The 15599-nt window shown below is 35.7% G+C and overlaps 1 protein-coding gene across 1 annotated transcript in view; it reads right to left on the bottom strand.

The window, feature by feature from the left end:
- Positions 1–15599, bottom strand: part of WDR72 (WD repeat domain 72) — a 95446-nt gene that overhangs the window by 51204 nt on the left and 28643 nt on the right. The window contains exon 14 of the mRNA XM_017827452.1: positions 13359–13564. Coding sequence (XP_017682941.1) covers positions 13359–13564 — 206 coding nt within the window. The remainder of the gene's footprint in view (positions 1–13358; positions 13565–15599) is intronic.

Genomic DNA, 15599 nt, shown 5'->3' with positions numbered 1-15599 from the left:
CCAAGCAAACACGTACAAGCAGGAAGGCAGCATCAAGAAGCAACTTTTTAGCTCAATAATACTTTTGTAAACCATCGTGCCAGCTTCCATACCACAAGTGACACGGATCACTGTGTTAGTTTTAATTTCCTAGATAATTTGAAATATTCCATTTACGCAAGGAACTTTCTGTTGAAAATAGTCAAATCTTAAAAGAAACCAGCAAGTGTTAGTAAATAGGGCAGCTTTAACTGGAACGCAATGTTGATTACATCTTCTTTCTCATGACTACTCCTTACCTAACTCTTTTTAAATTACAAACTATGATTTTAGAGCATTAGCTATTTTTAAATTGTTAATATTGTAGTAAGAACAACACAAGGAAAGAATCGACTCTCTAACCTCTAGTTATTTGGCTATTTAGTTTTGGGCAGTAATATAATTTGGCTTTTTTTGTTATTTAGAGAATGATGCTCCCGCCAGATGAGGATGCACTCTAAATACATAATCTCATTTAAAGATCTCCATAGGGAGTCATAAGTAAGAGATTATAACTGCTTGTTCAGGTTTTCTTTTTATCCCTTTCCTTTTTCCTTTTTTAAAAAAATAACACGTTGTAGTTAAGCACTAGGATTATTTTAATCTTTAATTATGCTGCTTCCTAATACATAGGGAGAACCTCATGGAATGCAAACACTGGAATTCACAGGCTACCTTTGACATTCATAGAAGCTATTATTATTTGGCCTATCATTTTCTCTGTCTATACACTTATATTTGGCTGATTAACATTTAGAAACCTTCAGTAAAATCACCATCCTAACAAAAGGAAATACTGTGCCAGTGTCAATCTGTTGAGACATCTGGTGATGCTTCTGCATGTGAAGTCACAATAGATGTTTATTGTTTATTGGCAATATGAAAGCTTATTGACATTGATCCTAAAAGCATCTATCAAGTTATCTCAGCTCTCTGGCATAGGCATTTCATTCCAGTGAAAGAAGGTGGACATCTAAAGCTTAAGACATAAAATGCTATTTAGGAAATATGGACAAGTTATTTTCTGTAACAGAAGATGACAGAAAAAGGAGGGAAACCCATAAAACTAACTACAAACTAGAGAGCTGGGAATAGCATTTGAAGGTGGATATTGAAAAGCAGATATTTACATTATGTATTGTACCCTTCCCTTTTCTAGTTTAAAGCTTTAAAAAAGCAAGAAGTCTGGCTACAGACTAAAATATCCTGAGATTCATGAACCTCTTGTGCATCACTGACCAGCAGAAGAACAAACTTTCTAAATGCAGGACAGAGCAGAATGCAGGGAGTCTTTGAAAGGCCAAGCTATATTCCATGCATGGTAAATATCTCCCAGCATCTCCCTGTTTTTGTCAGTTGGAAGGGACCTACAGTGATCATCTAGTCCAACTACCTGACCAGCTCAGGCCTCCTGCTGTTAAGGCCATTGTCCAAATGTCCATTAACCACTCACAGGCTTGGGGCATTGAACACCCCCTTAGGAAACCTGTTCCAGTGCTTGACCACCCTCTTGGTAAAACGATGCCCAGTTTAAACCTCCTGACACAGCTTTGAACCATTCCCACGTGTCCTATCACCAGATAACAGGGAGATGATCTCAGCACCTCTCCTCAGGAAGCCATAGACAGCAATGAGGCCACCCCTCAGCCTCCTTTTCTCCAAACTAAACAAGTCCAAAGAGCTTAGAATATTCCTTTTAGCCCTTTCACTAGTTTTTTCCCCTCCTTTGTGCACATTCAAGGACCTTCCCATTCTTCAGGGATGGGGCAACAAACTTGGAAGACTCTAATTGATTCCTTCTGGCACGTAATTCATCACTGCTCTACAAGTTACAAACCTGTTCTTCTACCTCTTTTCTTCCTTTATTCATTCTTACCTTAGCATCCAAGGAAAAATTTCCTCCTGTCTTTGGGAAAGGGCAGCAGGGGGGCTATGCTCTGGCCCCCAACCACACCAATATATGCCATTATCTTTAACAGGTTTAAGACAGACATATCACATAAAAATTTCATGGGAAGTACAACTCAAGTGTTATTTTACCTAGCTGCCTTCTCATCTCTAAAGGCCTTTTTCCACAGGGATCCAACTTGTTCTGAGAATGCTATTCCACTTAAAATACACACTTCCATTAGCTGGCAAGGATTCCCGTATTGTTTCAGCTCTTCATATATATGTACTTTCTCCACACACCCTCTTCCTTTACCAGATGTGTTCTATTGTGGGTTTTGTACTAAAAACAGATTTGACAGGAATGATCTTGACATTCATTTGACGTAAAGGAAATAAAGTGGCAAAATCACAAGGTAGATTTTTAAAAGGCAAACCAGACTCAAAATATACTCAGACACCACTGATACCCCTGACAAGAAGTTGCTCAGTTCTCAAAGCATGGGTAGTATCAGCTTCTACATAAAACAAGTCCTTTAGTATTAAATGTGATATTTGTTTCAGACTTTTGGCCTTCTTTATCCACTGCACTCTCACTTTATGCCAAACACAACAGGATAAAATGACAGAAAACTGGTACCAAAGTTCCTAGTGCCTGCAGAATGAATCATGTTGAATAAAGCATAATTGTGAGATATCCTACTGATTCTAATAACTTTTTAAATTATGTAATATTCAAGGGGTTTAATTCTGTTCCTTTGAGCTTTCTCTTGTGAGAGAGTATATTACAATCCATTAACATCAACCAAGTTATGCTTATTTCAATTAACACTTATTTTCATCAGCTGTCCTTGCTGTAATCTGACCTTTTATTACACTACAAAGCCAATAGAAACTTTAAAGACTATTTACATGTTTGAATCACTCTTCATTACCTCTGCAGCAACCAGTGACATCAGCAATAAGATTATTTAGGTTTTTAAAAACTAAATTGTGGATAACCTCAGTTACAGAAATGACAGAGAAGGGCAGGACAGTAGAACTTGTCAACCGAAATTTATTGAAATTAGGAATTTTGTGTCTCTTGATCAGGCCAGTCACTGGATCGTCAGCAAAAGTTCAGAGCTCATAATTTCTCAGAATTGCATCTCGTTATTGGTCTGGCTCTGGGCTCACAAAAAAATAAGCACATCACACATCTGCTTGTAAAATTATTTAGGTACTTCTACCCTGTCTTTTACATTTGTACTTCGTGGAGCTCAAAGAACTGTTACTTGAAGCATGGCTACCACACCTAAGGGTCTTAAACATTAACATCTTGCCATAACTCATTCTATTCTCCATGATGCTTTATTTTTGATGGCAGGAAGGAAAGGCTGTATTCTACTTTTGTTTAGTTTGGGGTTGCATTTTTGGTGTTTGTTTGGTTTTTTAGCTACAGAATAGCTTAAAAATTGTCCTTACTTGCACAGATATTTTTCTCTTCAGCCTTTTTCTATTACATAAATACAAATATAGTACCTGCAATTCTTTCTTATGAATTATGTTTGGGGACACGTTTGCAGGTGCTGTCTCATGTATAGTTTTCCAAAATAGGAAACTTGTATTTGTCTCAGAAAACAAATACATAAACAATGCACAAAATGGCTGGCACGGTGTAAATTAAAGCATTAAATTTATTTCTAAATCCTCTGAGCCCCCGGTTGCTAGAGATGGTAGTCGATAGGAGCAAAAAAAATTGCCTCCTTCAAATGTGCTTGGTGGACAGCAGCTTGATGATTGGCAGCACAAATAGAAGACAAACGAGAAAGCCTTCAATCTGCAGCTGATGCACAGGAAGAACATGGGGAGCTGAGTTTACAATAGAGAAAACATTACCAAGCTAATGGCACAGGCAATCGTTTGACCACCATGCATCTCTGATAGCAGCAGGGCATCCATTTTCAGTTAAGTGTTAGAGTACCTTTTTGCTTTCTCTGACCACTGCAGGGGTAAAACAACCCAGTGCGTGAAACCCACTGACTGGTAATAAATTACTATATTGGATACTTTTTGTTTTCTTTCAGCAATGACTTTACTGTGTATTCTTGCTATCATTACCAATTAAAGTGGAGATCACGTTAGCAAGCTGTATCTAACTGTATATCAGTCCCTTTGCTCCAATTGCTTTGGCAAGTACCACAGGGTCAAGAGGCTCCTTTGACCTTTATCAGCTAAGTCTCTCTGACCACTCACTATTTGAAGCAATCTCAGCTGAACAGATGGACACTTTTGCAGAGTCTATAAAGCTCAGAATATAAAGATAAATGAAATTGTGTTTGGGGCTTCAAACTGGTTTATGAGCATAAAATATTGTTAGCAAGTTCCACAAAAACCTCGGATTTCAAACAGCTCATCCTAAATCTACACCATGAACACAACACCTCTTTATCTACTAGGAAATAATTTTTTTTGCTGTGATTTCTACATATAAAACTAAAACCTTGATGTAACTTACATGTCTAGTTAGCACTAAGTCAATTCTGAATTTAGAAAGCCTAATTTAATTAGTTTGATCATTAAAAGAAAATCAAGAAGAAAAATTAATATAGCTTTTTCCCATGACAGCAGCACAGCATACAGCAAACCATCAAAGAGATCATTCAGTGGAAGAGTACTAAAAGTGTTGGAGAGTACAGACCATTCAGAAAAGGTTTGGACCTTCATTTCAGATTTTTCCATCTTATATTTCTTAAAGTGCTTGCTTTTTAAAAGATTACACCAAAATTCTAGCCATACAATACATAAGAGAAACTTCAAATTCTCCAGGTGATGCTTGAATAACTGTTAATAATTAGATATAAATATGGTCTTCCAATCATATTTATCTATTTGTAATTGAAAAATAACCTATTGTTCAACAATAACATCGAATGGTGTGTTATTTGAGGTAAATCGCATCAGCAAACCTGCCTTCTTCACTTCATAACCATTTTGCAATACACAGTTGTCTTATTTTCTTGTTCTGCTGAAAGAAAGGGTGAGCAATCCAGGATATGTGCAAAGGTGCATTCAGTTAAAAATAGTTACACAAACAGCAGGTATATAATTGAAATAGCACTTAAACATACACCATGTACCATCTCTGAAAGAACCCGCAGAGGAAGAAAGGATGCAAATTATCAGCTACACTTTCATCTCCCCATAAAAACCTTATACACTTTCTAATCCAATATTAGCTCGAATCAGCAGTCCACATATCACACTCCTGTGTCTAACCCTGCCCACCTCCTGGAGCTTTGAATGTAGGGAGCATGTGAAGAGTTTCTGTCACTAAAAGCATCCACTGCCTCCCAGAATGCACAAACAGGGGAGGCCCATCCCCTCCAGAGCAATGCTGGCCTTGTGCACGAGTGTCATACAGAGTCATGGTGTCACTATACCAAGGTCATTTGTGTTCCTCACCTTCACACACTTCACTTAGCCACAGGACAGAGGATCCTCTTGAGGGGGGCATTCAGAACTTTTTTTCCTATTAATTTCCCCTTTTTAAAGCTCAGTACTCACATATAAAGGACTGTATGTACAAAGCCTGGAGTCAATAGTAGTGCCCCAATTTGCTTTCACATGCAATTTATGCTTGACCTGAGGCTTCCTCACTTGGACAATGCAGTCCCAAGCAAATGTGTCAATTCATGCTGAATTTTCCCATATGAACTAGCTTAAATAAACTGCTTTGAACTTGCCTTTCATTGCTTTTATCACAGTATTCATTACAACAGCCCTGGTCATATTATTGAGGATGCCCAGATCATCCTAAAATCCACCTCCCATAAAGAAAAGGCTACAATATTTTCCGAGGTGTCATCACCGGTGTTTATCCATGAACTTGATCGTAAGAACCTCTTTCCTTCCAACACCGTAACCTTCCTCCCTTTTTTCTTTTTTAAAATCCCAGTGCAAAGCATTGTTATCTGCACAGCACTTCCAACAGTAACTGTAGCATCACTCCTGATGAGTTTGTGGCAAAATATAAGTAATTAAGGCAAGGAGTCTTCAAGCTCAAGCTGTGTAATGAGCAGACTAAGGACTGAAGAAACCCTCTCCATCACGTGTGGAAGGCCACTGTCAGGCAGATTGTTGTCCAGATGGATCTCCTGGGCACAAATATTTTAATTGTTCAGGAAGAACTGCTAACACATCTACTGGTCAATGTAGGGATCTGGTATGAAAATCAAATGCTTCTCAATTTTGTTTTCTCTCTCTCCATCACAAATACTGAACTTTGGTTTTTTTACTGGATTTAGTAAAGTGTACATATAAAGGTCATCCTGGAGACAAACCATAAAAAGATATCAAAGAATAACAGGGAAGTAAAGCTAATATACAGAATATTCTTCACATAAGTTTTCAATACTAGGAAACAAGTTTCTGTATTTTTTGTTTTTCAAGAAAATACTTGAAGAAATATATACAATATACAGACTATTTTATACAGACAACTTTTGCTTTGCTCTAAAACTCATGTCACAACCTGTCTGGGTACACTGTCAGAAATTCTAAACAAATACTCTTGACAAAGTCTTGTCTAATAATTTTACCATAGAAAGAACATAAAAGTGAACTGGAGATCCACTCATGTCAGACTAAGATCCATTTCTAACACAGACAGTCTCTGCACCATGAAAAGCTTAGATGGAAGGAAAGAATAAGGTGGTTTCTAAATTAAGTATTATTTATACACTCAATATTCAAATACTCTGTTTATATTTTAATATATTAACTTATTCGGAATGTAGAAGTGAATTTCCCAACCATATCTTCAGAAATGTTTAGGGCTCAGTGATGGGTGGTAGCAAAAGCCTTTTCATCCTCACTCAGCACTTAAGAAAAGTCGTAAGATGGAACATCTCTAAAGTTTCCTTGATCATCAACTGGACAAACAATGCTACAGCCATCCAAAAACACAGACTACTGATTCAGGATTTAGGAATTATTATACTGAACAATTTACTGGATGAATGAACATCAAAATATCTGGGAGAACAATGCTGAACACAGATACTGCCAACGTGACCTCAGGAGGAGGGTAAAAGCATGAGAATATTGCTTTGTCCTAAGAAGGATTGATGCATATAAAAATTAAGTTACCAAACCATGTCTGACTGCTGACTCCAACTGAAACAACATACTTGCCCCAGGCTGTTCTGACAGTGCATTTCCTACCTTGGGTTTTAAGAATTCCACCCAGAAAATTTGTCTACATAAAAGTTCTGGATCAAATCACATGAAAAAGAGCAGAAAAAAATCATGGGATTAAATTCTTAAATATTAAAATCCTGTGAATCCTAGGAAGTGCCATTCTTGAAAACTCAGTAACAGGCAAGCTGGTCTTTCTTCAGACCCTAAGGATGTATCAGGATGGCAGCTCCGTTTCTGTGCACAGATTTCCAACTGTTCTTTCCTTGAGATCTGTTCAGTCTCGCTGATGCCCTTCCAGAAGGACAACAAAGAAACATTCTCAGATGCCTGCTTGGATGATTCCATCCTTTCCCATAAGTATTGCAAGAACCAAATCTGACCACTAGAACAAATCAGGTTTTGAATATTAATATATAAAAAATATGTAACCACTGCTGTTACTTAGTTTGAAATTGAACCACAGTTTAGCCTAGGATTTTATTTCTGCTATTTAAATGAGATTTAGCTATCAGAAGGAAAGCAGCAGATAGCAAATCTTTCTTTTGCAGAGTAAGGTTTGTTTGCTTCAAGTCCAATTTCTAAAATACATTTCAGATGCTGATGTGTTTCTGACAGAGTCACTGTCTTTTTTTTTTTTTAAATAGTTGTGTGAGGTGGAAACCTAGGAAAGTCTCACCCTGAATTTACTCTGAATTCCTGTTAATGTTTTTCTTCACTAAAGTAATACTAATTAAACAATAAGAGGTCAAGAATTCAATGTTTAGAAAGGAAAAGATGATTATCACAAGTATGAAGATTCCACCATATACCTGTCATGAATAGTGAAGAATTTTCAAGAACACCATTGGATAATATGAAAATATAAATATTAGAACAAAGATGATGTAATTTATTTTAGAACTAGGTAGAGCACTTATAAGGAAAATCAATTAGGTTGATCTACACAAGAAATCACAATTTATGAACTAGAAAGTAGTAAAAGTAAAATCTAAGAGAGGAAAATGCCCAACTCCACATTCAGACCTAAAAGAAACAGTCCTAAGTGACAAATAAGATCATGAACAGCACTTCCACAAGACAGAAACTGTATGTTTCTAATTATAAAGATATGTCCCTTAAAAAACAAAATGTGAATATTCTAGTGTCCAAGGGACAGAGAAGGGAATTGCAGCATGGAGGTGGAGGGATGGGAGAAGACAAAGATGACAGCAATAGCTGGGTTAGCTTCAAAAATCATCCCTCAACATGGACTAATTCACAAGGACTGTTGACATTGACCTCAGATTTATTTCTAGTAGGACACCCCAGCACCTTCTTTAGCTTTATCACACAGTTCAATTAGTTGTCCAGGCAGGGAAAACAAACATTTTAAGTCAGTCACCTTCAGTATAGTAAGAGAAGAAAAGCTTGTAAATGTATATAGAAACAGAAGCCTTGAAATAAATAGTTAAGGCTTATTTTCAGATTTCTGTCAGCCTGTGTTGATTGCCAGCCTCATCTACAAGATTAAAATGTGCTACAAGATCACAATGGCAACTTTTTGCTTCCATTTTGCTTTGAGGTGATCAATGGAGAAAACACAAAGCAACAAACTCTGGACTTGGTGGACCATTTCAAAAACTACAGTAACTTTCATCAGAGATGGCATGTGGTCAAAGCTATCAATAGCTCTCAGGATCAGGATTCCTTTTAACTGGTACAAATTTCATCTCACAACTCCGAAGCTATTGCTTCACTGCAGTTACGTGGCTACTCCGGTCCCTTGATAAAATACTTAATTGTGAAATTTCACAGGAAATACAGTACTGAAATGCTTTGCAACTGAATTACAGAGAAAAAAATATATCTGTACATATCAAGCTCTTTTTTTCTTCACTCATTTTCCTATTACACTTACTTAATATACTACTAAATAAAGCTACTGAATATTGGTTCCAGAAAAAAAAAAAAAAAAGAAATATCCTGGAAGCAACAACATAAGGTTACCAACTTCAAGGAGAAATATCTATTTTCTCTTTTGCTTTGTTTTTAATAATCCACTTCACAGAAATGATCAAGACCTGTAATTCCCTATAACAGTGCTCTAAATATTATAAAAGGAAAGAAATTAAAGGAATCCATGCCTACAACACCATTGTTTATGGTACCATTCTTGATTTCCTATTTGCTAAGTATTATTTTGTATTTGTGCTTGTATCTCATTTCCATTTTTCTACCAATTTTTCCATCAGTAAGATTTAACTAGTAGTGATTTTCCAGGCTTCCAATAACAATTTTATTTTCAAATTGCTTCCTTTGCTATACTAAAACAAATAACCACTATTGTCCTACAGTCTTTATTTGTCTCTTACTTATTCTGTGCAGCAACAAAATAGATATTTATTTTATTATTTATAATTTATGAGCATTCTTGTCTTTACATATTTTTTTTAGAGTAGCTATGTATGCTATTATTTAACTGAATACCAAGTTCTTTAGAACTATTAATATTGGGTATTTTAAGAAATTGCTGGGTTTATATATCAAGCAATACATACACCTAACACTCCTACAAAAGTTCACATATAAATAAATACATTTCTCCCCCCACCTTTGTCTTTTGTTAGATACACAGTAAAAATTTCCCTTTTCTAATGTAGCTCTTCAGTAGCATAATTCAAGAGTTCAAGTATTAGCAACTACTGGCAGGTTTTAGAAGCTGCTCTTCCTCCAACATTTTTACACAGAAGATTCTAATTACATTACTGAAATCACCACAAATATTAGTGCGTGAAAAACACACATCTATATCCAAATTACTGAAGCTGAAAAGCTAGGAAACTTTCTAACATCAAAGATTTCTGGAACATCAGGAAAACAATTCCCAGACACATCCAGCTTTTTATGTGCATCAATGAAATCTTCATAGGACGCATTGGAGCATTTCAATTTTTTTTTTTTAAATCAGCTTTTCACACAGCTCCAATTTTCAAATATAACTATGACTTAAAGGTATAATGAGAGCTGGTTCCATATAAACACCATGAGCACAGAGTCTAGTGTGTAGTCTATTGTAATTAAGAGCAGTGATTCAATACCTATTGCTACTGGCCAGGTATCATAGCAACCTCGTGTCACTGAATGCTGCTGGAAAACTGTTCAGCACTAGCAAGACTATGCTTCAGGAAAATCTACAATGGCACTACAGATAGTCAACATCTGTGGGGGTTGTTACAGGGAGAACAACAAAGAAATCTGCTTTAAAAAAAAACCCTATACTTAGAAAACTGACAGGGATACTACAGGGGCACTACAAAAAGAAAAAAAAAACCTAAGAGGAAGAACAGATCATTTTTTTTGGTCATTCATTACACAACTTACACACCCACATCCTAATATCCATCCCAATAAACTGAGAGTTGAAAAAATGCTGCATTATCACATTAATGTATTTCCACAAAGTACTATCTTTTTCTTTTTAACTAAACACGAGCAGCATTCATCACCAATATTACTCTGAAAGTAAAACAGCCTCACTTTCAAAATAATATTTAAACTTTCACAAATGAACCCTAGATAGTCTTGTATAAATCTGGGGGAAAAAAAAAAAAAGAAAAAACAGGTTACTATGAACAAGAACCCAATATTGATTTTTCTGCGGTGCAGTAAAGCATCTCCATTCTATTTGGCTGCTGTCAAAGCCACTCTTTAACAGCTGGAGTCAAATTGCACTATTTACAGCAAGAGCCCTTGTCAAGTGGACCATAAGTATTCTAACAATACACTATTCAAATGGCACTTTGCCACACAAATTGCTGACTTGATGAATACCCTACGTCAATGACTAAGGCCAATATAAAAGTTTCATTTTTATGAGAGGTTTTACATTCACGTATTAAGTAAAGCTTTCTTGAAGAACTATTAAGCTGTATATTTGGGGGTCTTTCGACATTAAAAATAATTAAAATCTGTTTAAATATATCAGGGGGATTTGACAACATTAATATGGATCTTGTGTTAACTGCATTTGTCACAGTCATCTGTTATTGGTACTCCCACTGGCACGTGCTGCACAATAAAAGAATTAAAATGGTCAAAACACCATGAAATCAAAACATTCTGCCTTTGTATCTGTGATTTACATGATGGCAAATGTTTTGAAAGAAAGCCTTTGAAGTTGGACTACTATGTGAGGATATCTTTTTTCTTAGGATTGAGTGGAGAGAGACCATTATTCTGGAAATCTTCTTTTGCCTTTATAATAGGAATGGTAAAACAACATAATAATAAAGAATAAGAAGAAATGCTGAATATTATTTGCAGCCTTCACGTGGATCATCTCATTGTACAAAAGGATCACTCACAAGTACAATGCCAAGAGGATAGAATTGCTACCCCTTCATTTTTTCTAATACATAAATCTTCTGAAATTGAGTTCTTAAAATAGGCTAAAATTGATGATGTCGGGGGTTTTTGACAGAAATGTTATTAACAATTTAATATGTTGTTAAATTTCTAATACACAATTTGCAAAGGAAGGAAATTCATAATGAAATACTCATTCTATATTAAAACCTTTTATAATCTGAGAGTTTCATGATAGTTTCATCTGTATGCTAATTCTGTGCTTTTATGAATATGGTATGGAATGTTGAAGGCTGATACCCACGGTCCTCTCAGTTTTTTCATGGGATCTAAATTTCCACAGTCTATTTCAAGATGCTAAAATACAGGAATTCAAAAGAGTCAACGCAGCACTTTTTGAAAAACCTAAAAAAAGTTTCCTGCAGAAAAACTGAGAAAAACAGTGAAGTTCCTAACAAGCCTTCACTTCAGCGAGAACAAAACAGGGCTAAAAAAAGCTGCAGAGCTCCACACTCCGTTTGTGCAGCCTGTATTGGGCTTCTGGAATAGCATTAAGGGGATGTCCATTGTTATATTCTTCCCAGGTTCAGCTACACTAGATATATATTTAGCCTCCAGCATCTCCCACACCAATCTACAGAACCTTCTCTAATGCAGATTGAAGGGGAAAGAAGCTCTGGATGCAATGGGTGACACATTTTTGATGAATGAAAAGTGGTTTCCCAAGTACAGAACTTAATTTATTACAAAATTAGACTAACCTAACAGGTCTATAATGACAAAAAAAAAAAGGGAAATTAAAAAGACCAAGGAGGTATTTTGACAAGAAAAGTCTAAAAGACATCAATAACATTCTCAATAAAACATTTTCATTTGGAAAAGACAATTAATGAACATTTAAACAAGAATATGGAATATTGTATTGTAAAATCAGAGCAGCCAAGATGAATATTTGATCAAGAAAACACTAAAAATTATTACAATTCCACTGTTGCCTACTGTGATATTTCTTCTCATTTAAGATCATGATAATTCCCAAAGCAGGTTAAACTCCACACTTAAAAATTGACAAAAAACTATTTTCCCATGTTCCATAAGCAGTACATTTTCTTTCCAGCCACTTTGTTAAATCCATGCAATTTTCATTTTAACAGATATGCCTAAAACTTCACTCCAAACAACTCCCAAAACTTTTCCCCTTTGTTCCTATTAAAAAAGGAAAGAAGAAACTATTCCTTTTAACAAACAGGGAGATCAGATTCTGTGTCAATGGCCAACTAGTGCACCATCTGCCCCACAACATGCTCAGCAGGATTTCGCTCTAATAAGACTTTTCAGAAAATGGGATCAAAAAGAACTTTAGAAATCAGACTAAGGTTAGTAAAAGGTCAAAGAGAAATATTAAGAGTTAAACTACAATCATTATAAACTCAATGTTATGCATAAATTTGTAGATACAATGAAGAAAAGACCAGATAATTCAAGAATTAGGACTTAAATTAAGCTGTACTTTATCAGACAGTTTTGAAATATCCAGTACTTCATTTACTATAATTAATAAAGTCAGAAAAAGGCCAAAGACCATCCTCAAGTCTGTTTCCACACGTGAGTTCAGGGAAAGCATTTTTCATTTTTGTTACTTGTGGGAAAACAGTTTCTATCTTCATTGAGGGTTGAGGAAAGCAGGCATGACTTCCTCTGTTTATTGAAGAGAGTAGAATTCCCAAAATACATTGATTACAAAGTGGTTGTTTTTTATGAAATGGGGTTGTTGAAGGCATAAAAACTGAGCCAGTCAGAAGTCTTTATAAACTTAAATCCAAGCCACATGGCACTTGCACACAGCTACATATCAGTGAGGGTTCAAGAGTAAAGAATTTGGATAACAACTCATGACTCCTGAGAAACGTTCTACTCTTCCTTCTTACCTTATCTGAAGATTTTTCTGCATGAATAAAGTTGTAAGGGCCCATGCCATGCTTATAGGAGCTCGAATGTTTGTACCCAGAATTCTTATTTCTTTTTGACTCTTGGGATACAGGAAGTGGAGCATCTGCCACTAAGTATTCTGAATCTTCAATAGCAGCAAGAATTGCTCTCGCTGTTTCACCTGTTTCATGTCGTTCCAGTGTGCCTGGAGAAACACAAGAGAGGCTGTAACTTTTGAGGGAACCACAGTATTCCATATCTCTGTGGAAGGATCGTAGTATTAACATAGCACACTTCATGTGAGCAAATATATTACAAAACATTTACAGATGGGGCAATTAATTCCTCATCTTTTGGAACTTAAAAATATAATTTTGCACAAGGGTCTATTCTACAGTATTGCTATTAAAAAAAATAAAGCTTAATGTCTAAATAAATCACTGCAACAAAACTTTGTTTCAGATCAAAAGCAACTCCAGATATTTCATATGTGTGAAGTGAGATGCAGTTTTCAAAGGGAGGCAAGAATATTCACAAAAATACCACTTGCCCAAACTGTTCAAAAGAGTAATTGGTTTTCTTCTCACAGAGCCCTCTCAGAGCACCTACATCATTAACAGTGTAAACAATAACACATTTATGTAATATTTTAGTGCTGTCCTCTAGTGTTCTAGATTACAAATAGCAAGACAAAGCTCAATTTTTTTCATTCCATTCCTAAAAGTGTCAGAGGTAAAGACAGTTTGTAAACACCCGAATATATATGTAGCTCAGTCATTAGGGATTTGAATTCAATGTTTCAGAGACTGTATCATCTCTTGTGTGGCTTTAGGGAATTTGATTCCTCCAGTTGATATACCCAGTTCTATTATTTTAGTAAAAATTTATTTAGTAATAATTTTAGTAATAGTGCTTTATTTGTAACTCGCATTAGAGATATCTAAACTGAGATTAAATGTCTTTGAAATGAGCTACTATTATATACTGCACATTTCCTATAGGAATTAAAAGAAATTGTTGAAATAGCATGTTTCCTATAAATATCAGAGATAGAGTACATCTGAAGGATTTTTCAAGTATTAAATATCAGCTACAATGTGAAATGTTTTTCCCTTAAGTTTGAATTCTTTCTACCCTCAAGTAATACAACATGAATTTTCCCGTTCACTGCTACAAGAAAAAAAAATGTGTAACACTGAAGTTCTATCAGTAACACCTGCTAAAAATATTGGACTGGGATTGAGGGATCTCACACAATAAGTGTTTGTGTGTATATGTGTGTATAAAATCTCTTTATCTGAAATTATTTCTCTGAAACTCATCCATTTCTGTTCACTGTAGCATCACCTCTGCTACTCACATGGCAAAGAGTCTTTGAATTCAGAGCAGAGAAAAAAAAAAAGGCAACTGATTCTCTGTCCCCTTCAAAAATCACTGGAATGCCATAGGTTGCTGTAATATTATACTGAAAAAAAAAATAAGGATCAGCAGTTTTTTTTCTTAAGTTTTCTTAATTTTCTTAATCCCTCCCCAGCACTTGCAGCCAGTGGAAGGACCATTACAGAACTGGATGTTTACTGAAAGGAAAGTAAGTTGCCCGAAGATCTTCATAGTTAAGACTGTCTACAAATACTTGGAAAGACAACACTGGCTATAAAGATCCCAACATTGCAACATTTCAGTATTTCAGGAACACAAGAACTCTCAGTAGATGCCTACAAAGGAGGATTATGCAGTTCACACCAGACACGAGCACACACATTCTTAAAAGTACTGTAGTGTTTGAAAAGTTAAGAAGTTTGGAAATAATAGTCACTTAGCTAATATTATTTTGGTCTCTTAATACACGTAATCTAAACTGTAAAGCTGAGAGCATGCCTTGCTTCCCCACAGAACTCCCTGGATTATTCAGAGCAAAAGTAAAGTTCACCAAGGAAGTAGCTGTTCTCCCTACTGTCAAGTGTGGAGACCAAGCTTTCTCTACCACCTTCTCTGGCGAGTTCACTATGCAGGAATATTTGTATGTATGTACATATTTATATATATCCAGACTCCTTTTCTGTAACACTTTTGTCAGGGCAACTCACTGCCAGAGTCCTCGAGTGCTTCAGAAAGACAATTACCATAATTTCCCTGTGAAATTACAGATATCCTGCTGTTTTTAGAGACAAGGATCTAAGGCAGAAATTGCAATAAATTTTTGATAAATCCAAGGATTTGAGGAGGATGGTGTTAAATTT

The sequence above is a fragment of the Lepidothrix coronata genome, unplaced genomic scaffold (assembly GCF_001604755.1).
Source record: "Lepidothrix coronata isolate B3197 unplaced genomic scaffold, Lepidothrix_coronata-1.0 Scaffold140, whole genome shotgun sequence".
NCBI lineage: Eukaryota > Metazoa > Chordata > Aves > Passeriformes > Pipridae > Lepidothrix > Lepidothrix coronata.
The sequence above is the reverse complement of the archived record's forward strand: the minus strand, read 5'-3'. Positions and strand labels throughout refer to the sequence as shown.